At 44.0% G+C, this 25,525-nt stretch overlaps 1 protein-coding gene across 2 annotated transcripts in view; it reads left to right on the forward strand.

Moving 5' to 3' along the window:
• Exph5 (exophilin 5) overlaps positions 1–25,525 on the forward strand; it is a 70,002-nt gene that overhangs the window by 22,488 nt on the left and 21,989 nt on the right. Inside the window, exons 3-4 of one of the 2 annotated variants that reach the window (XM_038322479.2) lie at positions 13,073–13,233; positions 15,592–15,748. In XM_038322479.2, coding sequence (XP_038178407.1) covers positions 13,073–13,233; positions 15,592–15,748 — 318 coding nt within the window. Of the gene's footprint in view, positions 1–13,072; positions 13,234–15,591; positions 15,749–16,574; positions 16,733–25,525 lie in introns of those variants that run through there. The other variant, XM_038322480.2, reaches the window with a different exon arrangement.

The following is a 25,525-nucleotide window of genomic DNA, read 5'->3' on the forward strand; positions in this document are numbered from 1 at the left end:
AAACTTTTAAAACGTTAAAAATAATTTTAAAAAACTTTAAAAAATTATTAAGACAGGGTCTCTAGTAGTGAGTCGGTGAGATGGCTCAGTGGGTAAGCACACTGACTGCCAAACCTGATGACCTGAGTTCAATCCCCGGGACCCACAGGGTAGAAGGAGAGAACCAATTCCAAAGAGTTGTTCTCTAACCTCTACATGCACACTGTTGCACACACACAAGCCCCCAACAACGACATGTCCCCCTCTCCCCTTACACACTCTCCCTTTACACACTCAGCTGGTCATAAATTTCCAAAACTGAGTTACATAACTTATATGCACTTGTATTCTAGCATTATTACTTAATTTTGCTCCAAGTGCAGATTTATTATAAATTATTTCAGGACTGTTTCAAGAAAGATGTTTTGGTCTAAAAACAAGATGTAACTGTGTCTAAAGAGAAACCTTAAAGTCTCACAGATAAAATAATAACAAGTAGAATATATTATCAGCCAAGTGATTATGATGATGGTCACTTTTATATATATATATATGTGTGTGTGTGTGTGTGTGTGTGTGTGCATATATATGTGTATGTACATATATATGTGTATGTACATGTATAAACTCAAAGTGTGCCCAGCATGGTGGCACAAGCCTTTAATTCCAGCACAAGGGAGGCAGAGGCAGGTAGATCTCTGAGTTTGAGGCCAGCCTGGTCTACAAAGTAAGTTCCAGGACAGCCAGAGCTATAAGGAGAAACTCTGTCTTGGAGAAAACAATAACAAGAACAACAACAAAAGCTCAAAATGAGGACCATATTCAAAGTGTTGCCCTGTGGTTGTGTGGTTTTGGAGGATGCTGAATGCTAGGTCCTGTGGTTTGTCAGAGGAAGAAGAAAAGCAGAGTATTCACAATGCTGATGGCCATAACATTGTCTCAAGAGAGCACTTGAAATAGGCATAACCATTGAAGTAAAGCCTCCTTCAGAGCCTAGGCCTTTCTGGAAACACCCTGCACACTGTAACCAATCCCATGAGCTTTAATGTCCCTACAAAGCTCTCTCCGAGTGACTCCTGCCGTGGACTGTACCTGCAGGTCACAGGTTTCCCTAACTTCCACTGTCCCTGGTGGGAACCCAGAACATGATATATTCACAGCGATTACATTTAGAAACCTCAGGCTGCTTTCTCTGCTTTCCTGAAGGAGAGGCCCAGTGTAATACTTTCTTCCTCTAGGCTTGCATGCTTGATCCGTGTATGAAGACTGGTTAGGAGAAGGAGAAACTATACACGCAGTATGAGAGGTGTTGAAAATGAAGCTAATGCCAGGAAAGTTAAGACAATGTCCGAACACCTTTAAGATCTGCACAGTACAGAATGAAAGTGGGTTGAAGATGATAACTGTACGTACGTTTTAACTACAGGATGAGAAGGGAACGCTCTGCCTAGACCCAGGATGTGTCTAGGAAGAGAGCAGCTCTTTTGCTAGCCTGTGAAATCATCTCTTTCTGTCTTCTTTTTCTGGTAGGATGTGTTCTAAGAATAAGCGTTAAATTGAAGGTTGTGGGTGAGGGAACATGGTTTCCACCCTTGTTACTATAAAAGAAGGAAGGATGCTGTGGAGACACGTGCTTGGTTATAGCCTGTTACCTAACTGCACGAGTACAGAGGATGTGGTCAGAATTTAGGATGTAGTTGTCTTTGGAGAACAGCCACAAATAACATAATAAACAAATCCAAGGTGTTGAGCTCATGCGCTTTGCCTGAGAGTCCTTCACACGCCGTTCTGTGCCCCTAGAATTCTCGCACTCAGCTTGTGAGCCTTAGCCGAGTGTCTGAGCAACTGTATGAAGGGAGTCAGAGGTGGGCAGCATCTACAGCCCTAGCTGCTCATCTCCTTGTGTGTCTTGGTTGATTATGCAACAGTGTTTATGCACAACCAGCAGTCTGGCTTGGGGAAAGGACAATCTGAGGAGAGTCAGTCAACATGAAAAGGCTTAGAGACTCTACACAAAAGTTTAATTCTAGCCAAGTGTCAAATAGTTCAGGCTCCAGAGTTTATATAATAAACTGGACATAATAAAAGGGGTTTGAAGTTAGGCAGGAGGTTCCTTATTCCACTCATTTCTTGGGTGAGTTTTATCTTTCACAGTTTCCTTTCTGTCTATATAGGTGTCTGTGGGTACCCACAGGGGGTTGGTTTTAGGGTACCCCACTACTTATCTACCACTCGTGTCCCTTATATAAAATGCCATGCCATTTGCCTATAACCTTTGAAAACTTTCCAGGTGTTTGAAGGCATCTTTAGTTACTTAGAATAACTAATACAATGCAAATGATATGTAAATAGATTGCTTAGAATAACCAATGAGATGCAAATGATATGTAAATCGCTGGAATGCTGCCTTGCTTAGGGGCCAATGGCCAGACGACATCTGCACTGGCAAAACCCAGAAACACTTTCATTGCAGGACAATAGAATCCATGGCTTTGAAGGGCGGGCTGTGCTAACCCCTCCCTCACTGGGCTCTCCCGGTGCTGAGAGAGGCTACGTGGTCCCCACACCGCAGGAGTCACACAGCAGATGCTTAGCTCCCTCTCTTCTGGGAGGCAGAGTGAGGTCATTTGTGATCTGCTCTCTGCGTATTCAGTGACTTTAGAAGGGTGGTGCCTCCACCCTGCTTCAGACCCTCATCAGCGGGAGTTGGGGCTGCCTTTCTGTTGCTTCGTTTTAACTGTCTCTTAGATCCAGAGAGAAATCCCAAAGAGAAAGGGCAAGATAATGAAAGGACAGCGGACACCAGGGAACCGTGAGAAAGAGCTGGGCAGATTACAGAGGTCCGAGGACACAGTGTCGAGATCAATGCGATCTCAGCTAGAGCTACACTGGATTAGCGAGGAACATTGTTTCATGGGAGAATACCCTTCCAGACCTTAGTAAATGTATGTGCACCGAGCCACAGCAAGGGAACAGGCCATGCAGTCTCCAGTTCAGCATTTCACAGGTGAGGAATCAGCCTCAGAGAACAGAGCTGTCCTCCAAATTCATGTGCACACCTTGTTCTCTGCGCACCGAGTCTCTGCCTGTGTCTGGCATCATCAGAAACACAAAACAAGGCCTCTCTGTCACGGGCTGTATTGGGGGTAGGGAGGGGAAGAGTGGGGCAGGAGAAGACATTAAATAAAGCAAGTAAATGAAGATTAATGCATTTAAGGAAAAAAGAAAGAAAAAAGAAATTTGAGAACCAGACACTGCAGGCAGGAGATAGAACCATTAGTTTTGGAAAGCTACGGAAGAGCTCTGCAAGGATGTGACATTTGAGCTAAGGCCTAAGTGAGACAAAGAATGTCACGTGACAAAATGGGAGGGAGCAGCAAGTGCAGTGCCCAAAGGGGAGCTAGCTTAGCTCCTTGAAGGAAAGAAAGGGGCCAAGTGTTGAGACGAGAGGAAGGCATCATGATTAAAAGAGATCAGACTGGCAGAAGGCCAGTACTATTCAGCTTCAAATACTCTGGAGTTCAGCTTGGTAAAGTAAGCATGGGAGGAAGCCATGGAGAGATTTGACCAGAGGAGTGGTGTGAAATCTCCATGAAAGAGTATCGTGTGAAGGGAAGTACCTGTCCAAAGCAGCTTAAAGAAGGACAGGTTTGTTTTGGTTCAAGGCTTGAGGACACCGCCTGTTGATGGGGGAAAGGGAGGGAGATGCATGGTCACAGGAATGTGAGGCAGCTGGTTACATTGCACCTGCTCAGTGAGCAGAGAGGGGTGACTGCTGGTGCTCCCCCGGACTTTCCTCTCCTCTTCATTCAGGGATCTAACCCATAGGATGCTATCCCACGGACTGGGGAGCTGGCTCCATTGATGACATGTTTGCTGTGCAAGCAGAAAGAGTGAGTTTAGATCCCCAGCATCTCGTAAGTCGGGTGTGCCATTGCACATCTGTAATCCAGCATTGAAGAGATGGAGACAGGAGGCTGCTTGGAGTCTACTGGCCAGTCAGCCTAGCTGAATAGATAAGACCACGATTCAGTGAGAAGCTCTTTCTCAGGAAGTAACGTGGAGGGCACCTGAGAAAGACAACAGCTGTTGACCTTGGTCCCCCTGTGTGTAGGCTTACATACATCAACTCACATCATCCTCACAAAGCCTCAGGAAAGGTCACCACTTTCACTCCCACTCCATGGATGGAAAGACTGAAGCACAAAGATAAATTATAGTTGATAAAGGTTGGGTCTGTGTTCAACACAATTAGTAGGAATATGCTCTAGACTCTCAGTATTTTATTTTTGTCATATGAATAAATAATATTATTAACTTTCATAAGAGTGCTTGCAAATACGTCAGTATGCCTAAAAGCACTGTGTTAACTGTGATTAGCTTTATCAGTATTTTTCTTACAGAAAATTTTAAGTGTGTGTGTGTGTGTGTGTGTGTGTGTGTGTGTGTGTGTGTGTGTGTGTGCATGTACGAGTTTAATTTCTATGCAGGACCTCAGTTCTCACTTCTGTCAATATTGACTGAGTTCTTCACAGTGGAGGCATGGGAAGTTTGAAGAGGAGCTGGAGAGGTGGTCAAGAGAGCCCACTGTTCTTCCAAAGAACCTGGGTCCAGTTTGCAGAAGCCACATGAGGCAGCTCACAGCTACCTGTAATTATAGCACACGAATCCTGATGTCTTCATCTAGCCTCTTCACATACACACATGCATGTGTGCAACCACACACACACACACACACACACACTCATTGTACACAGGACTAAAAAAATAAAATAAATCTTTTACAAATTAAAAGGAAGTTTAAGAGCTAGGCATAACCAGACATGGTAGCGCATGCCTTTAATCCCTGCACTCGGGAAGCGACCTCTGTGAGTCTGAGGCCAGCCAGGGATGTTACACAGAGAAACCCTGTCTCCAAAAAAAAAAAAAAGAGCTGGGCATAATGTGTTGTCCGAGGTTTTCTATCCCACCAGGTTCCCCAGCCGTTTAGTCCCAAGAAATGCAAAGAGTTCTGCATTAGTTATAATCTGACTGGCCTAGTTGCTCAGACTTCTTATTAACTCTTATAACTTATATTAGCGCATTATTCTTATCTATGTTAGCCACATGGCTCAGTACCTTTTTCAGCGAGGCAGTCACATCTTGCTTCTTCTGTGGCTGGGTCACGACTGCGGACCAAGCTTTCCTCTCCCCAGAATTCTCCTGTTCTTGTTGCCCCACCTCTACTTCCTGCCAGGCTACTGGCCAATCAGTGTTTTATTAAAATACAGTTGACATGGTACAAACCATTGTCCCACAGCACTTCCCCACTTAAAAACAAAAACAAAAAGCAAAAAAAAAAAACCAAGAACTCTGAATCTAATATCATTTGTTAATGTAGACCTCTGTGTGATTTCTTTAGGACTTAATGACTGCAGGAACTGGGCAGGACAGAAAACCTCAGACAACAATAATGTCACATCCCTGTAATCCCAGCACTCAGAAGGCTAAGGCAAGATGATAACGAGTTAGAGGACAGCGTGGGCAACATAGTGAGACCCATCACAAAGCAAAACTAAACAAACAAACAAAAAGGAAGAGAAAAACCATCGAACGCTGTAGAACTTGTACACTGTCACCCAAACTGAACAACAATAGCAAAAATATATGGTGGTTGGCTTTAGTCAAGGACTGACATAACTAGACTCCAAGGGAGGCCAAGTAAATAAAACATAGTCCAGTTTGTGGTGGTTTGAAAAAAAATGGCCCCCAAAGAGAGTGGCACTATTAGAAGGTGTGGCCTTGTAGGAGTAGGTGTGGCAAAAATAAGAGTCAGGGGAGTGGTTTTGAATAAGTGCTGAGATCATATTGGCATATAAAGCTATTGAATCTAGAGCTGTAATCCCTATATTCTGCTCAGAGGACTTGTTTGATTTCACATTTTTATAACTGCCCTCTCCTCAAGAACATTTGTGGGAAATGTCATTGTGTGTATAGCACTGTTGAATCTTTTTGAACCATGGACTCTAAACTTGAAATATGGTATCTACAAGAATAGCTCATCTGTATCTATTTTTGAGTTTTATTATTTATTCTTTATCTTAAAGATTTCATTTTATATTTATTTGTGTGTGTGCCCGCACATGTGCAACACATGTCTGAGCATGCCCAGAGATTCCAGAAGAGAGTGTTAGATTCCCTGGAGCCATGTGGGTGCTTGGAACTGAATTCGGGTTCTCTGGAAGAGCCACAAGTGCCCCCTAACCACTGGGCAATCTTTCCAGACCTTGTATCCATCTTTAAAAACCATAAATAACAAACCACCTTCAAACTTAAAGGCTTAAAACTATTTTGGTTTACTAGCTTATGGTACTAGGGGCATCCACTTGGGCTGGCTTACCCAGGCACTCCACTTAGGCTCCTTCTTTTGACCCCAGTGGCTCAGCTGGCTCTAATGGTCTATGGTGGCTTTGACCATGTGTTGGTGATGGCTCTCAGCTGGGTCTCCCTCTCAAAGATTCCAGCCCAGATGTCTTTGCACTGAGGTTCCCTTGCTGCGAGAGGGAAAAGACAGAAATTCAGCATTTCTTGAGACCTGGCCTTAGAAGTCTCTTGTTTCACACCTACCCTGTTCTGTTGGTCTAAACAAGCGCTAGGCCTGTCCAGGTTCCAGAGGGCTGTGGAAGAATCACAATGAGAACTGTATATTTATTCAGGCAGGAGAGGAACTATGGAGGCAAACAGCCTGACAAATGGAAAAAAAATTTTAAAAAGAAAGAAAATTAAATATTTGACCCTGGTCATCCATCTAGAGCCTGACCCTGACCCTGTGATCTTTCCACTATTTTGTGAGTCTAGCCAGGTGTGGTGGCACACACTTTTAACCCCAGTACTTAGAGATAGAGGCAGGCAGATTTCTGAGTTCAAGCCAGCCTAGTCTACAGAGTGGGTTCCAGGACAGGCCAGAGCTATGTAGAGAGATTTTGACCTTAAAAAAAGAAAAAGAAAAGAAAAAGAAACATTAAAAAAGAATAACAACGGGGCTGGAGAGATGGCTCAGAGGTTAAGAGCACTGACTGCTCTTCCAGAGGTCCTGAGTTCAATTCCCAGCAACCACATGGTGGCTCACAACCATCTGTACTGAGATCGGGCGCCCTCCTCTGGCATACGGGCATACATCAAGGCAGAAAGAATGTTGTATACAGAATAAATAAATAAATCTTAAAAAAAGACTCTTACTATATCTCCCTATATTAACTTTAAAAACAAAGAACAACAACAACTTTGATTAGCAGTGAGGAGAGATGAGGCAAAAAAAAAAAAAAAAAAAAAAAACTTTCTCAGAAAAAAAAATACAAAGGTGAGTAGGGAGGGTCACCAAGGGTCAAATGTGGACGACCAGGAAGAGATGAGGGACATGATAGGCAGACCTTAAGGATGCAAATGACAGAAAAACACCATTCACTCAGGAAGAAGAATCTTAGAGCATGTGGCATGGTGATGAGATGCCAGCATGGAGTCTTAAGCAGCACAGGGCAGCGTGAAGGAAGGGCACTTGGGTACTTGGAGCTAAGGGCTGGACCAGCAAGGAAGCGACCTGATCTAATGTAGTCTAGCTGATCAGCCCGGGGGTAAAAACAAATTAGAAGTGTAGACAGCAGTCCCTCGTGATACGTTGAGTCAGGCAGGACTAATTAAGCAGACAAGCTGTGTCCTAGTAATTTGCCTTCATGTATGTCATTTCTAACCCTGGGGTTCTTCCCATTGCTTAAATGGACAGTCCGCCCTGGTTGACTGCCGGGGTACATAACAAAGCAAAACAGGGGTTGAGTCTCCTGTGGACTGCTTAGGAGTGCCATTGAGTTCTGTTTCTAAACAAAGTCTCCTTGAAAACAAGGTCAGCTAAGATGTAAATTTCTGCCCTGTCTCACACATCACTGTGCCCTTGCTTTTATGTTTAGGGTTTTTTCTTGTCCATGGTGAGTTTACTCCCTATCTTACGTTTGGGGTAACTTGTGTGACTCAAGGCCGTGTTGATTGAGTGAATGTTGTGTTCTTTTCAATCAGCTGCCGAAGGTGTGCAAGTCACGCTGCAGAGTCTACAAACTCTCACCTACTCCAGACTGGGAAGGCGAGTTCCAGGTCCTTACAAAGTTTAGATTTTCAGCCGTGCTTAGTTTCTCCACCTTCATTGCTCTTGCTTCAAATGCCAGAACTAATTCTGGCTTTGTTTTTGGGGCCCGTGAAGACAGTGCCTTCTTTGACCACCTGAACTTGAACTTCCTGGCTCCTGACTGCACCTATTCAGTCTGCTGTCCTCTCTGACAGCCCCCAGCCACCCCTGACCTACTTGCAGTTTATTTAAGGGTTTCTAAAATTGTTCTGAATCATGTTATTATTGTATATGGATTTCATTCCTTTACTTCCTGGATTTCATTCCTTATTGCTTCCAGGAAACAAATATAATTTTATCAGAAATTTAACTATAGATTATACCTACTTCAGCCCTGGTTAGAATCATCTTTTTAAGGCCCAATATTCAAAGTTTAATCAAAATAGAAATCAAAAAACCTGGGTTGACTACTTAGAACAGGTAAGAAAAACTCAGGACTTTTTAAAATGTCTGATTCCAAAGGAGAAATCTTGATTCAAAAATTTTAAAAAGCCTCTCCTTGCCAAAACACAAAGTATAATCACAAAATATTCAAACTTCATTTCTTAGAAATTTAGCATATTTTACTAAACATAAAGAAAATTCTCAAAGGAAAAATAATTACCAACAATTATAAATACAGTACCTTTAAAATAAGAATATTTGAAATAATTATACCTAGCTTTCTAAGGATGTCTTGTATTAGGTTTGTACCTGGTAGCCTAATTAATAACCTTTGAAAGTCATTTTGGTTATATGTATAAAAAATCAGAAAAATGTATTGACTCTTTAACCCCATTATTATATTTCTGTCTCAGATACCAGGAAGGTAGAAAAATGCATGGTATGTTAATTACAGGTATTTACAAAAGGAAATCTCGGTGACTTGTTCCTGGGGGGTGAAAAATATATTGCCTTGAATATTTAGTGATTGCTCAAAAAGTTAGGAATGTTACAAGTGGGTTTAGTGTGTGTGTGTGTGTGTGTGTGTGTGTGGGTGGGTGGGTGGGTGGGTGTGGGTGTGTGTGGGGGGGTGGGTGTGTGTGGGGGGGTGGGTGGGTGTGTGTTTCCGAGCATCAAGACACATTTGTGAAAGTCAAAGGACAACTTGTGAGGGTGGTTCTCATTCCTACCATGTGGGTCCCAGGAACTGAACTCAGGTCATCAGAATTGGTGACAAGTGCCTTTGCCTACTGAGCCATTTCATTAGCCCTAAAAGTGCTTTTGATAAATGTTGTTTTAATGTTATATATGCTAGATCTCTACAAATTGTATCTCCTATGCATTATATCAATAAAAAATCTAAGGGGTCTTCTTTGGCATGTAGCCTTAGCCCCCAAATCATTCCATCTCTCTAAAAACTATTTTTCTTCAGCTCCACCATCATCACCCTGTTTGAAATAAACAGCTTTTTCTACTGAACTCTACAGGTACTCTGACTGGTCTTCATCCCATGCTGGAATCTGTCCTCCACCTGTAGCTAAATGTAAATCCAGTGTGGCTCCCACACATACACCAGTGTTTCAAATGCCCAACACCTTACCTGACCCCAAATGCTGCAGAAAACTGTGACTGCCTCTCTAGATTTTCCTCTCCATTGTCACACTCTACCTAGGCAGTTCTCTCCAGTTGATGCTCTCCTGCCCAGGACACTGTATCTACAGTTGATACTCTCCTGCCCAGGACACTGTGTCTACAGTTGATACTCTCCTACCTAGAACACTGTCTACAGTCGATGCTCTCCTGTCTAGGACACTGTCTACAGTTGATGCTCTCCTGCCCAGGACACTGTGTCTACAATTGATGCTCTCCTGCCTAGGACAGTGTGTCTACAGTTGATGCTCTCCTGCCTAGGACAGTGTCTACAGTTGATACTCTCCTGCCTAGGACACTGTGTCTACAGTTGATGCTCTCTTGCCTAGGACACTGTCTATAGTTGATGCTCTCCTGCCCAGGACACTGTGTCTACAGTTGATACTCTCCTGCCTAGAACAGTGTCTACAGTTGATGCTCTCCTGCCTAGGACAGTGTCTACAGTTGATGCTCTCCTGCCTAGGATAGTGTCTACAGTTGATACTCTCCTACCTAGAACACTGTCTACAGTTGATACTCTCCTGCCTAGGACACTGTCTACAGTTGATGCTCTCCTGCCTAGGACAGTGTCTACAGTTGATACTCTCCTGCCTAGGATACTGTCTGCAACTGATACTCTCCTGTCTATGATGCTCTCTGCAAGAACCTTTCTTCTTCCTGTCCTTCCGCCCCATCATCTCAGGGAATCTTTATTGCTGCCCTAGATCAGGTCTTCTTGTCACCCTCTCTTGTGACCTCTTTACCCTTTTCTTACTGACGACTCACACACGCAGTACCCCATCCTAGTTGAATTTGAATTCTGGGAGAAGAGGGACTTAATTTGCTCACTGTTCTTCCCAAAGTTCAAATGTGTATTGAATTCCTAAGTCACATGCAGCACTGCCACTTAGCTAATCTGTGTCATTGTGGGATTCTTGGGGCTTTCTCCTGTTAGACTCCAGTCACCCTAGGGAGGGCCCATTCCTGCTCTGCCTACTGAGGTGTCTCAGTACCTGCACAGTAGGAGGCCTTCTCCAGGTATATACTGGATACATTTACCATGACCATGTAAAAACACAGGAAAAAGCTACAACAACAACAAAACCACAGTTAGAAATTATAAAAGTAGAACATTTTTCAAATTGATAATGTAGTGAAAATTAACAAGTAAACAGAAAGGAATAGTTATTCTAATACATTGTAATTGTAGAATACATATAAAAAAGGCTAGTCGTAGACATAGTACTTACAATTATTCTACTGTAAGAGATGAGATGTTTCTATTTTCCCCTAGTATATCCAAATGGTTGTGTCAGTTTTTGCAGAACTGTAATCATAGATTCAATTCTATGTTTTGTTTCTTCTTTGCTTCATGATGCATCCAGATTGCTAGGATTCTACATTGCCTACATAATTATACTTAGCAACTACATGGTATTCATTCAAATTTGTGTACTTGAGAGTGGTTCTTACTTTAAGATTTATTTCTTGGACTACAATTCAAAGTATATGACTATTCACAGGGAAATACAGGTTACTGTCTTCTTTGACTACAATATGGAAAAGACACAGTGATGGTCATATGTACAAACACAGAGCGGGGCTTGAAGCGGGGCTGACTGTGATTACTTCTACAAGAGAATTAAGTTTGCATCAAGCCTATAAGAGCAGGAAAATCCCTCTATATAGGTTTATATAGAGCAACCTAAATCAGGTAATTTCTGAAAAAGATGGATATGTTAGGAGAGGCGGAGGGGTCAGGCTTTTGGGAAACCAGCAATTAGAGAGGGCTCTAAGAAAATGGAATCCATAGACTGATGAGAGACATTCTAAAAGGAAATGCCGATAGTGGTTGGAAGCAGATACTGGGGGTTTCTCTGTTTGTTGGCACAGGAGATGGCAGTAGAGGTAGGAGTGGAGGAGATGGCAATAGAGATAGGAGTGGCTGACCGAGTGACGGGCGGTACAATAGCAGAAAGAGGCACCGGCGCGAATCCGTAGGCTGTGGGCTGAATAATGACATTGCTACCTAATGCTTTTCAAAATGCAAGTCTGGGCAGGATGACCCCTGGCTTCTCAAATACGTTTTTATAAAACAGCAGTATCGTAGCCTCAGGCAGAAGAGACTTACAGCCTTCGTGGTTCATTGACTTTAACTCCAAAGTGGCCACTCGGCTGTCTTCTTGCTGGCTATCTTCTCAGAAAACAAAACATGGAAAGCCAGGCACAGTGACTCAAACCTGTAATCCTACCACTTGAGAAACTGAAGCAAAGGGATTGCCATGAGTTCAAAGCCAGTCTAGGCTATATAGCAAGACATCCTCCTCAAACACACACACACACACACACACACACACACACACACGCAGTCCTAACACTTGTACTTTCCAGAAGACCTTAGACAAAGGATTATAGCCACAGGAACTTGAAATAATCCCCCAAACACTAGAAGTTCCCAAATTTGGAAGCCAACAATCCTCAAGTTTTCATCAGTGCTAAGCTATCTGCTTTTAAGGTTGGCATGGTGTTCTTCATCCAGGGTCGTCTCGCTCTGGATTAAGCACCTATCATTTTCAAATACTAGAATCCTCCTGAGAAATGATTTACCTTGGAGAGGTATTAGATAAAGACATAAAGCAACTTTTCTTTGGAAAGACAGCTGAATAAGGGAAAGTATGGGAAAAAATAGATGTGTTAGGATTCCAGACCTAGTATCCCAAAGGGATAGCCAGCTGCGCACAGTTGCTCCCTGGATGATATTCCCTCTATGTCAGTGGCCTCTGTCCTCTTCAGCCTGAGCGCCAACGCTGTTCACATTCCTGGTCTTTGTGTCTTTGCTTTGAACAGATTGTACCATCCAAGGCCATCGATTACACTAACAATCTGCGTGTTAACTTCAGTTGCTGACCACTAAATGGATGAGTGAGGATCCTATCTGTTACGTCCCCCACAGCCTACACGGGACCTCAATAAACATTTAGTTGGTTAATGTTGCTCAATAAGCATTTAATGTATTAATGAATAAGTGCATGAGTAATCAGAACCGGAATGTTCCGGTTTCTGCATGCCATTAGGACATCTATCATTTCATTGCTTTTTTAGATCAGGTCTTAACACATTGCTTAACCAAGTTTCTTGTCATTGACTCTGTGGTTATTTTAACAACCAGTAAAAACTTAGGTTGTCATCTTATATGGAAGAATGCACCATCCACAGAACAATATGTGTAAATATGTACACCATGATCAAAGAGCGATTCTAACTAGGGCAACTTTTCCTCAGGTTATTAGCCTGTCCTGCCTCTGTGGTGCAACGCTTAGCTCACCACACAGCTCGATTCTAATGAGGAATGGATTTGAACTGTGCACTGATATTTTTGTTTTATTTCAGCAAACTTCAAAAGACAAAGAGGGATATCAGATGGCTTCAGGGAGCAACTGGTGAATGGTTCGAAGAAATTCAAAGAAAGAAATTTTGCAATGAAACAGATGTTAGCCAGATGTTAAAACTACCACTCACATATAGACTACGGAAGGGGATGGCAAAAAATGGTGAGAAAAAAAAAACTTTTTTGCTTTAAATTATCTTTTCATTGCCTTGTGGTACAGCATTGTAGATAACAAATCCATGCATTGGCAGTTTAGCCAATTTATGACTCAGGACTGTTTAAGGGACTTAAGTTTTGTAGTATAGAATACGCTAGACAGTTTAGGTAGGTGACAAAATGCCTGAGACATCTCAGTGTGAATATGGTCAAAGCGTTCACTCTTGATAAACTTCAGTATGTTTTTCATTTATAAGTGGGCATGATGTCTACCTCACAGGATAAAATGGGATTGTATGTGCTAGGAATTAGCCTGATGGCCAAGGAGACAGTTCCGTACTGCCCAGCGTGAAGACCTGAATTCAAATCCCCAGAACCTACGGAAGTCTGTGCACAGTAAATAAGCTGTCACCTTGCTCTCCTGTGAGAGATAGGGGTTAGAGGCAGGGAGAGTTCTCAGAGGCCTCTGGACGGGCTACCCTGCCACAGGGCATAGAAGCAAAATACCAAGCAAAGGTAGAAGGGTGACGACTGACAAATTCAGGTTTCCCCAACCTCCACATTCATGTTTATGCATGAGCATGCCATGCATAAACACTCACACCTACAGTCACACACATCAACACACTAAAAACTTAAAAGTAAAAAGCATTAAGATTGCAATGGCTTGTGCCTTTAATCCCAGCACTCAAGAGGCTGAGACAGGAAGAGTGTCATGAGTCTCAGGCCAGTCTGAGCTACAGAATGAGACCTTGCTCCCAAAAATATGGAAAGAAAAGAAAGGGCCATAGTAACCCCTTACCTAAACTCCCTCTGCAGTCTCAGTGCCTCCACACGGGTGGCTGTAAGCGCCTGCTGTGGACACTCGGTTGTGACTGCCAGCCTGTCACTTCACCCAATTTTCTTAAGCTTTTAATGAGGGCAGTGAAACCTGTTCCCATAGGACACCCATGAGCGTGGCTCTCGGAGAGTCAGCTAGAAACTAGCGTGCTACTGAACCAGTCCTGTCGACCGCTTTCCCTTACGTTGTCAACATGAGCAGCATCCTAAAACAGGTGGCAGCATTTCTGGATGCACAGATGGATAAAATCTACAGCCCTCGTAAGAAAACAATCAGTCTAAAAAACAGTCCAGATTTTCATTTGCGTGTGGGATAAGTGTGGTAGTGGTGCTCCTGGTGCTGGGGATCCAAGCCTGCTGGGCAAGTGGCCTGCCCCTTGCCTACATCTCTAGCCCAAAACTCAGATTTTTAGATTGAGCCCATGTTTACGCCATGATGGCTTTTCCTTACCTTGAACACCAATATTTATAAAAATCAGTGTGCACAAAAGGATTATGGTATTATGATGTTTGTATATGTTGATGGGCCTTAAATTTAAAATTGAAGGCTCATATATAAAGTTATAAGTTATTATACATATATTGTATGCATTTGTATAAACCAAATATATGTACATAGGCACACACATATATACATAAATACACACACACACATATATATATCACATATATCACATGCCACAGCAGGATAGATTTTGGAAAGCAATAAGGAACATTCTAAATGATTTCATTTCCCTTCTATTTACTCTCTTTGGCATCAAAGAGTTACATGAAAAAAACTCTCTCCATCATTTTAAAGAACTGGTATTTTCCAAACGATACTTGGATCCGCAAGCTATGAAATGAATGGGTCCCCTGGCTCGGGAGCTTGGATGTTGGACATCTCTGTAGGAGGTGTAATGAGAAAGACCCACAGAGAGGCATCAAACAAGGAATTCTGTGACGCATACTGAAAACTCTGCTTGAGTGTGAAGTTTGTCTTTGCCCAGCAGACCCTTTGGAGCACAGGACCCTGAGAAGCAGCTCTGCACTCTCTTCGTTCTTGGGGTCATGTGGGGCTGCTAGCTGCTTCTAGACGGCAGAAGGAGGGGAAACAAAAGCCACGCCTTCCTTCTTCTGTCACAGAGATTTGTCTGAAAGCAGGCATAGCAGCGGACGCCTGTAACCACAGGAGGCAGGAGGATGCAAGTTTGAGATCAGCCTGGCTTCCCTGGCCAGATGGAGCTATATAATCATAACTTGCCTCAAATTAAAAATAACCAAAAAATATATTACTCTGAAACTTTAAAAAAAGTTATCATGTAGCACAATCTGTTCTAAAATTTAATAAGTACGTTGAGCTTTTACCCACCTGTCTCCACCCGCCAAGAGCAGGAATTCTAGGCAGGTGCCATTCTATCAGCAATGGGGCTAGAAGCCAGGGTTCTGTGTATGCTAGGCAGGCACGCCACAACCGAGCTACCTCTCCAGCCCGTCTGCAGGTATTTTAACGGTGTAAAATCTTCGCTCTCTCCCCCTCCCCCAGATTCGTTGGAATTACAAACATCAAGATCTAAAAACCTAACCAACCAAAAGCCATCTGTTTCTTCCCGAATGAGCATCCGGTCATCCTTTGCTTCGCTGTTCTCCTTCAGAAGATCTGGGAAGGAGACGCTCAAGCTTCAGTCTCAAAGACCAAAAGGGTGAGTTTAACTCAGCTCAAGTGACAGCTTCCTTGATCAGTTGGTACTAAGGCCTGTTTAGTGGCCAGAATGTTCAGCGTTTGTTCTTAGAATTGAAGTCCGGGTAGGCACGAACGAATAAACAGTGTCTCGCTTGCACTGCGACAAGTCTTAGGGACTGTGAAACTCGGCTCGTCTGAAAGCTACCTTTTAAGCAACTGCTGACCTCCGGGTGGTGAAGATGGAGAACCACGGGTTAAGTGTTGGGAAAGAGTTATTGGCGGTTACTCTGCTGAGCCTGGAGCAGTGTCTGTGCCTGGGCTGGAAAGATAAATTGAAATCGCTGCTTTTCGGGGGCCGTGTGCGCTTCTGCCAGAAGTGGAGCTGAGTATCAGATGGGGGCAGGGGGAGAGAGAGAAGTGGAGAAAAATCAACTTCAAAACAGAAAGGAAGACGAATTTGATTTTCAGAAATGCTGACGCCGCTGTTCTTGAGTGGTTGGCCAGAATTTCAGTCTAAGGCGAGGGGAGAGCCCACATTTGGAGCTGCGCAGGCAGGGGTGCACGCAGACAGTTCCCGGTTGGACGCTGCATAAATCAGCCCCCCCCCCCTCCACTCGAGGAGTGTCAGTCATTGGGTTGTTTCCAGACAAGCAAGCACAGCTCTGCAGGGTAGCTGAGCTGCTTGCTGAGTATTTTCCGCATAGTCTTCCTGGTTACAACGCTTCCCACCCTCTTAAGGTGTTGGCTTGGCACGTGACGTGTTCCCTGCCTGGCGAACCATTAAGATTGAGTTGCAGCGCTAAATCAAAGGTGTCGGAGGTCACTGTCCCTGAAAAAACGAGCCTCAGCAAGCAGCTGCTGGGGCGTGTGTTGAGGCTCTGGGACTTCGCGGAGCACCCGGATTTCTTTTTTACTTTCGGCTTTTCTCTGATGAAATAAGAGCAAAATGTGGATCAGTGGAACTGAACCTCCTAGAGCCACTTGCCAAGAATACTCTTCGTCGGTGAGTTGCTTTAATAAACTAAACAAAGCATTGGGGACAACTGTTGTTTGGGAGGTTTAAAACTGAAATATATTTCATGGTTTGTAGAAACTATTTCGTTCAAGGAGAAAGGTTGATTGCCAGCGAGTTGGGGAATGAAGGTTTTCACTGTGATTTGTATCTCAGGCAATTGGATTTTTTTAAAGGGAGAGTTATAGAGCAGACCGAGATGGCTTGGGAAACTGGGAAAAGTGAAAGAAACGTGCGTGCTCCAGAGGCAGGTTTGTTGGTGTTGTTTTGCTTTTTGTTTGGTTTTTGTTGGTGGTGGGTTTTTTTTTTTTTTTTTTTTTTTTTTTTTGGTGCTGTTGTTTGGATTTTTTTTTGTTTTGGGGGGTTTTGGGGGTTTTTTTTTTTTTTTTGCGGTTTTGTTTGTTTGGTTGGTTTTCTTCCAAGCTCCTGTTACAGATTGCTGCAAAAGTGGATCAAGGAAGATAATAGATCTAAAGATCTAGGATCTTCATTTATGGTATGTGTTTTGGCCAGAGGGCAAAAAGAAAACAGAAAACTTGCAGGCTTTGTTCAGCAGATGTCCTTGTCTGATACCAAACGCCTGAGCTGCTGACTGCAGCCAGGAGACAGGTGACAAATGCCAGTGCTTCAGTGCTTCCCAGACATTGGCGTCTTAAAATACATCTTTCTTCCTTTAAAAAAATTGATTTTTTTAAAATTATTACTGTGTATCTGAGAAAGAGAAAAGACCAGACAGAGAAGAGGCGTGCCTGGATCGTAGCACACGTGTGGCAGAGGTCGGAGGACTGCTTCCAGGAGCTGGTTCTGTCCGACTGTGTGGGTTGAGGATTAACTTCTGCCATCAACCTTGGCAGCAAGTTGTACTTTGACCCACAGAAACATCTCGCAACCCCAAATACGTCTTACTTTCAAACTTTAAATGGGACTATCTAATGTTTAGCTTAACGTGACCATTAATAGTGATGTCTTTTATTTACTTGCTTGCTTTTTTTTTCTTTTGTGATAAGGATATATATTGTAGCCTTGGCTATCCTAGAACTCGCATAGCCCAGGCTGGCCTTAAGCTCACACTGATATTCCCGTCTCTACCTTGACAACTATTTGTTCTGCCAGAATAGAATGCAATGAAGAATAAACACTGGTGTTTATTCTCACAAGGTCTCAGAGGATTGTGCAAAAAGAATGCTTTTTATTTTAAAATTGGAACTTGACTCCAGTGTTTAGATCGAAATCTCAAGTGTGAGAGGAACAAACATTTTTGCCATCGTGGGGAGGTATCATAAGGCAGATTCATAATATGAATTCATGGCTTCTCTAATCCCAGGTAGCATTTACCTTTAGCAGTTCTGATCTTCAGAACACAGAAACAACCTTCGGAATACTTTCTGACCCAGGAACTCTTTCTTGCCTGAGCTCTGAGGAAGAGTCTGGTGGGATCTGGGAAGCTTGGTTACACAGGACAGACAACCTTCAAGTTTCTACTTTCTGAAGCCATCGAAGGCTTAACTGCTTGGTGCCCTGCAGGGCAAGTCAGCGAAGCAATTTAGAGAATATTTTTTTTTACATTAATGAATTATTTGAATTTCTTTTAAGGTGTATAATTTATACTACAATGTTAATTTTTGAAGCAACTTACTTTTCAGTTTATTTTCATCTTTTTCTTTTATCAAATCATATTTGTGGTTGTCATTGTAGCAAATACACAGTTGAATATCAGGCACAAAAGTCAACATCAAAGTTATTAATATAGCTATAAGATATGAATGAATGACGTAGAGGCATTTACATCTCCGACAGATAATTCAGAGTTAGAGGACAACCTTAATTTGCTTCCCAGAGTGGTATTCAGAGGGAAAGTAACCAAGACAAAAAAAAAACAAAAACAAAACATCAAACTTTATATAAAACTCTTGATAATCAGGTAAATAATCCATCCTCCTTCACTTTCTCCTCTTCTTCCACATTTATTTTTTAAAACACAGTTTCTCTGTGTACTCCTGGAGCTCACTCTTTAGACCAGACTGGCCTTGAACTCACAGAGATGCCTGTGCCTCTCAAATACTGAGATTAAAGACATACACCACCACACCAAGATTATTTGCTTCTTTTAAGCTTTGGCTGTTTGTTTTGTTTTGTTCTGTTTTTGAGACAATGTCTTGTTGTGGAGCCCAAGCTAGTAGCCCAAGCTGACCTTGAACTCACAATCCTTCAGTGTCAGCCTCCTGGATTCTATGACCATAAACGTGTGCCACCAAGCTCAGCTCTGTGCTTCGGTTTGCATTGAGAAATGTCCCTGCAAAGTAGACAACCTTTCTTAGAAAATAAATTGGGATGTGGGTTTCATAACTTGTCACGATATCCTTGTTCACTTTAAGGACCTACCATTTAAAGCAGGATAGTTCCCCCTCCCTCTCCAGTTAATTTTCAACCCCGATTGAAAACTACAATATGATGAGGAGAAGCCTTGAGAGAGAGAAAAATCTAGATTCTTGTAACTTTTATTATAGTATATTTTAGTTGTCTCTGTTTGTTATTCGTTGGTGATATCCTTCTCTTCCTGTGCCTAATACATGAATTAAGCTTTAACATAGATGTTTATGTATAGGAAAATAAAGGTCAGTACAGGATTTTGTACTGTCTGTGGTTTCCAGTAGCCACTAGGGAACCTTAGAATGTACCTCTTGCACAAGGATAAGAGAATCTCCAGTATGAAGGGTTTTGTTGGTGGTGATTGTGACGTGTGTGTGTGTGTGTGTGTGTGTGTGTGTGTGTGTTTGTAGTCCAAGCTGGCCTGGAACTCTGTGTGCCCCTGTCTGGCCTGGAATCCATGGCAATCTTCTTACATGAGCCTCCTGAATGTTGAGATTCCAGACATGAGCAACCAGATCTAGCAATACATGGAATCTTGAAATTTTGGTTTATTACTTTCAATGGGAAAAAATGGGAGCACAGTGATTCCATAAATTATAAAATGTCCACGTGATTTCTGCTTCACACGTATCCTCTCCCTCCAAAACTCATACCGTCCAGCTTTCCCATTATGATTTAAATGCAATTTGCAAATGAATGAACTGCCTCAAACCCCAGGAAGAAGGAAAAGAACCTGTGTTTGTTGTTTATTGCTGTCCGTGTGTTCAAGATGGCTCTAATGTAGTGCCCGCTGCTCCCCCCAACACCTTCTGGCAGGGGTGTCTCCTGGGTCGTGTTATGAGGTGGCTGGTGTCTGTGGCCTGTGGTGCTCTTTGCTTTCCCACAGGTCCCCTCCCTAGAGTTTAGTAAGTGTCTATGGTATACAGCCTGGGCCCTCCAGCCTTCAAAGTAGCATCCTCAGCGACTCCTTTCTTGGTCCAGATTCCCAGTTCCAGAAATGACTCCCTCCTTGCCATGATGAGGCAATGTGTTTCAGCATGCTCCACCAGGAAGTCACCACCCTCTGTCCACCCACCATCTGAAGTCACAGCCATATGTTCTCTTGGTTATTTCAATTTTAGGAATGTAGGTTTTTGCTTTTTTGGGTTTGTTTGTTTGTTTGTTTGTTTGTTTGTTTTATGCTCTTTCCCTTGGGTAGTCCCAAAATAAAAGCATAGGGGAGCTAGTTTGCAAAGTCCTTGGATATTCTGTACATTCAAGCCTCCTTTCCTTGGAGGATCATCATAGTGTGTGACACAATAGTGACTGCCCCCAACATGGCTACAGTTGGGCTGATAACTGAGACTTTAGGGCAAGAATGCAGGTCCACTCTCCTGCTCCTTTAGGGGTGATGTTATTCCCTTCAGATGTGAGGAGCCTTGGTGGCTCCACCTAGCCACTTCTCAGACATGCCCAAATTTGCCTGATCCATAGGGCGTACACAGCTTGGGCTTTTCAGCTGCAAACTCCCTTACGTAAGCAGAAAGCTCAAAGACTATTTTGGAAAGTTAAAAGATACATCATATTTTCCCTGAATTTAGATTCTCTCTGTGCCTCCCACTCCCTCTTTCCTTCTTTCCCCTCCTCATTTTCTAGCTGGAAAGTCTGAGCTGAAATGTAGAAGACTCTAAGACCAGAGGCCTCAGAGCGAGTGAGCTCTTTCTCAGGTTGTGCTCCCTCTGTGGTCTCTGGCATGGTAGACATGTAGACAGATGAGCACCTGGGAGAAGCAAGACAAGGGGACAGTCTGGGTTTTCCCATCCTGGGAAGCCAGTGGCTTCCGGTTGATCCGGTTACCTTTATTAAGTCTGAGTCTCATGAGCAGTTTTCCATCGAGAGGCGATCAGGTCGTGGAATCTGTCTTAGTAGGCACAAGGATGGGAACCAGGAGCTTTATTTTTATTTCTCTGGGATAATATGGAGCCCTGCAGTATAATTCATTCAAACCAAGGTAATGGCTGTAACAATTCCTGACGTGGGTGATAATAGCCAAGACAATAGCTTTACTTTCATGTATCAAGTTTTTATCAGAGTCCTGCCCTGGATCAGACAGCACATTGACTGTGTTGGAGGTAAAGTAGGACCGAAAGCCAAGTCCCTTCCCGGAGGACTGTAATCTAATGAAGGCCCCTGGTCGTCCCGTGCAGCGGCTGGCCCGTCTCAGAACTGCTCTGTTCTTCCTTTCAGTTGTTGTTTGTTTGTTTGTCAAGACAAAGGGTTTCTCAGTGTAGCCTTGGCTGTCCTGGAACTCACTCTGTAGACCAAGTTGGCCTCCAACTCAGAGACCCGCCTGCCTCTGCCTCTTGAGTGCTGGGATTAAAGGAAAGTACCACCAAGTCTGTTCTTTATCTTGGCAGTTCTGGCAAATGACAGTCGAGGAAGTCGTGTCCTTTGAACTCACACAGGGATTCCGTGTGGCCCAGGTGTAACCCGGGTCACAGCAGACAGACATGGTGGGTATCTGGGTGACTGAGGATCTTCCTGCCAGGAAGTTCTTAACTAAACTAGAGGATCCAGAGACTTCCTGGAGGAAGAGGACCATACTAGGTGACTAAGAGACAAGAGTCTTTACCAAGCAACCGTGGAGAAAGCCGAATCCATCTCGGTCACAGAGACTCACGAAGTCAGTTCAAGTCAGCAGTATCTGGTTTTCATGTTAGAAAGATCCCTTCAGGTCCGTGGTTCCTCAGCCAAGGGCATGCGGGTACCCTGACAGACACTCAGCAAAGCTTTAAGACGTGTCCAGTTCTCACGGCTGAAGTGGGGGTGGAGGTCAGGGGTGCTGAGGAACATTGAGGCGATAAGACAGGCCACCTCAGGAAAGGCAGCATCAGCAGTGCCAAGGAGGAAGAATCTTTGCTCCAATTTATAGCACAAAGAATGGATTTGAGGCCAGGCAGTGATGGTGCACACCTTTAATCCCAGCACTCGGGAGGCAGAGGCAGGCGGATCCCTGTGAGTTTGAGGCCAGGCAAGTCTACAGGAGGTAGTTCCAGGACAGCTAGGACTGTTACACAGAAAAAAACCTGTCTTGAAAAACCAAAAAAAAAAGAAAGAAAGAAAAAAAGAAAAGAAAAGGATTTGAGGGAGAAACATTGGAGTCTGCAGAGCAGGAATGTTGGCATGATGGAGCAGAGCTGTGATCGCCTTCCTTCCAGCCTCAGCTACATGGTGAGTGTGAGTACGAGGCCAACCTGGGCTACACAAGACCTTGTCTCAAAAAATAACCCAGACAAATGAAAATGAGGGTGAGAGTCGAAGCGAGGGTGGGAGGAGGAGATCTATGATTTTTTAATCTTAGTTATCAACTTCACTGCATTTAGAATCATCATGGAGACATGCCCTGGGTGTATCTTACCATGAGACAAATAAACCCTTCACCCCTACCCTGACGCTTGTTGGGAATTGATCACAACACGAAACCACTCGCTACCTTACTGGGATAACAAATGGAAAAATGAACAGAGCTGTGCAGGATTTCGAGTGGGGTCATGACACTGTCATAATCGGATGTGGTGGGTGAGGAGGAAGGAGAAGCAGGGGTGAGGTCCCTTCCACTCTGCCTTGAGGAACTAGGTGGATGGTGGATGAAAGGAAGAGCCAATGGGAGCAGCAGAATGACCACACTCGTTGACTTAACCAGACAGCACGTGAATTCTGCAGGACCAGCATAGACAGGACTCCCCTCCACACGCTGGCTTCTTGTGAGGGTGAGACAAAACCAGAGGCCAAGACAAAGGCTACAGCGGAGAAGACCCATATGGTGTGGGAGCCTGGATGAGGGACAGGGCTTTAGTGTAAGTCGGGTTCAGTCTTCTGGAGGAAGTGACGTCTATATCATCCTTCAAGTGTAAGATAATTGTCCAGGAAGAAGACAGTACAGGAAGAAGCTCAGGTGTCTGATAAATTCCCTCTGGCCAAGGGGACAGAGGGAAATCGGGCGTGTAGAGACTAGGTTGAGTAGGGTTTTGTAGATACAGAGAATAGCCTCATCTTTCACTACAAAGCAAGTAAAAGTTTGCAAGAAGAGGAAGGGTTCAATTTGTCCTGATCACTGTGGCTCAACATACAGAGACGGCTGGGGACAGGCTTGGAGACATCAGGACAGTGAAGGGTTACTGCGCTAGAAAGGCAAAAGCTGACGGGTGATGCTGGGACCAGGGTAACGGCAGCTTGATGCAGAGACAGAGATGGATATTGAGTTGGAGTCAGTAGGGTTTGTTGACCGGATAGAAAGCACTGAGGATGGAAATACATGAAGCCCATATCTAACTCAAGGGTCTGAACTGCCTTTGACCCGATAGGTGGATCTTCTCAGTGATCCAAGAGTTAGAAAAGAATATTCCTGAGCCCTGCCCTGCCCTGCCCTGCTGCATGAGGATTTCTAAATGGCATCTGCAAAGGCGTGAAAATGAGAGGATAATTGAGGTGGAACTGAGTTGACAGGTCAGGGACGCCTAGGAGGAGAGCTGAGATAAGGTTGGGTGGGTAAGGGCTTGCTTGAGAGGTTCACCAGATAAAATGAAAGCCCTGGGCTAGTGAGATGCTACTATAGGTAAAGACACTTGCCACCAATAGTCCTTTGACCTCTATGTATGTATTGAGTATGTGTGCTTAAACACACACAAAATAAATGATTAATAAATGTAACAACAAAACCTTTTTTTTAAAAAAAAAAAAAAGAGAGAGAGAGAGAGAGAAAAGCCTTGTATCATGTTAAGATTTTGAGCAATTCCCACCGGGATTTTTTTTTGGGGGTGGGGGCTGAAAAGATGGAGTCTGCGTTTTACAAAGATCTCCCTGTTGTTGGTGTGAAGGGTGGAGGGGGTTCCAGAAGAGAAGCAAGATTAGTATCAGGCAGGGTGGGTGGAATGGAAGGGGTGAGGGCATTTGTGAGAGATTCCTGCGGTGTGACATCATTACAGGCTTGGAGATCAATGCAGAAGGTGAGCTATTTTCGCCAAGTGTAAAGTGTGTATTTTCCAACACAGCCTTCTTGACACCAGAGATGCTTGCGGAAGGCCTCTCAGGCAGCTGGACGTTCCCCTGTTACTGAGTGAACGATAGCACACACAGCAAGGCACACACCAGACGAACGCACATCCTTTGACTCTGTGCCTCTGCACGTGATGGCGATCTGTTCTGTCTGTGACACGGATGTCCTCTGTCCCTTTGCTGCCATTTCCTGCCCATTTGCCACTCTCAGCATCCTACCCCTGTTGCACTGATTCCGAACCAGATGGGGACCTAGTGAGATAGTGCGAGGCTGGCTGTGGGGATGCAGTGATGGGGACAGCCACTAAGATTATAAAAAGAGCAAGAACTGGCACCATCTGGGTTGTACTCTTGGCTTGGGGCTAACTGCAATGCTTGCCAGTTCCTACCCGAACTGGTAATATTCCAATCTCCAAGCCTTTTGTTCTGGGACAGTGTGTTTATCTATTTATTTTAATTTAATTTATTTATTTTTAAATTCTATTTATTTTTAAGTTTTATTTATTTTTTATGTGTTTGGGTGTTCTGTCTCCATATATGTCTGTGTATCAGGTACGTGCCTGGTGCCCATGGAGCCAGAAGAGGGTGTTGGATCCCCTGAAAGATGGTTATGAGCAGCCATGTCAGGGCTGAGAATCAAACCTGGGTCCTCTGGAAGAGCACCCGTGCTTTTAACTGTTGAGCTAGCTCTCCAGCCCTTTATTGTTTGCTTGCTTGCTTGCTTGCTTGCTTGCTTGCTTGCTTGTGAGACAGGTCTCATTATGCAGGCCTGGCTGGCCTGGAACTTGCTGTGTAGATCAGGCTGGCCTCCAGCTGTGCATCATCCTCTGCCTCCAGAGTGCTGGGAATTCAGGCATGCATGAGGGCATCAGGCTGCCAGCTTTTACCCATCCTGCCCTTTGGTCTCCATGGCGGTTCTCTGCCACCTTCTCCCTCCTGCCTCATCCAGGCATCCACTGGAAGTGCGTGTGTCCGCTCCACACTGCCCACGCATTTGCTCACACTCTTTATTCTCCGTCTCAAAGCTAAAGCGGTGGCACAGCTCTTCGTGCTTCCTTTGGGTGAAAGTGCTCTGAAAATACAGACTGCCTCTCTCGGCCGCATTCATTTCCTTCAAAGATTTCAAAACCAATACTGGTTTGTGTGCACAATACTTGTAGGAGGAACGTAGCTTCTACAGGTATAGACGGGAAGAACAGAAGCAGATGAGGCAACACATGCCTGTAATCTTGGGAGCAGATGCAGGGTTGTGGCAGGTTCGAGGCCTGCCTGCTTTACATAGTGGGTTCAGGCCAGCAAGAGAAGCATGGCGAAACTTTGACTCACGAGGCAAGTGAATAAACACGGTGCACCCGCCCCAATCCAAAAACCTCAAACTTG

The sequence above is a fragment of the Arvicola amphibius genome, chromosome 3 (genome assembly GCF_903992535.2).
Source record: "Arvicola amphibius chromosome 3, mArvAmp1.2, whole genome shotgun sequence".
Lineage (NCBI taxonomy): Eukaryota > Metazoa > Chordata > Mammalia > Rodentia > Cricetidae > Arvicola > Arvicola amphibius.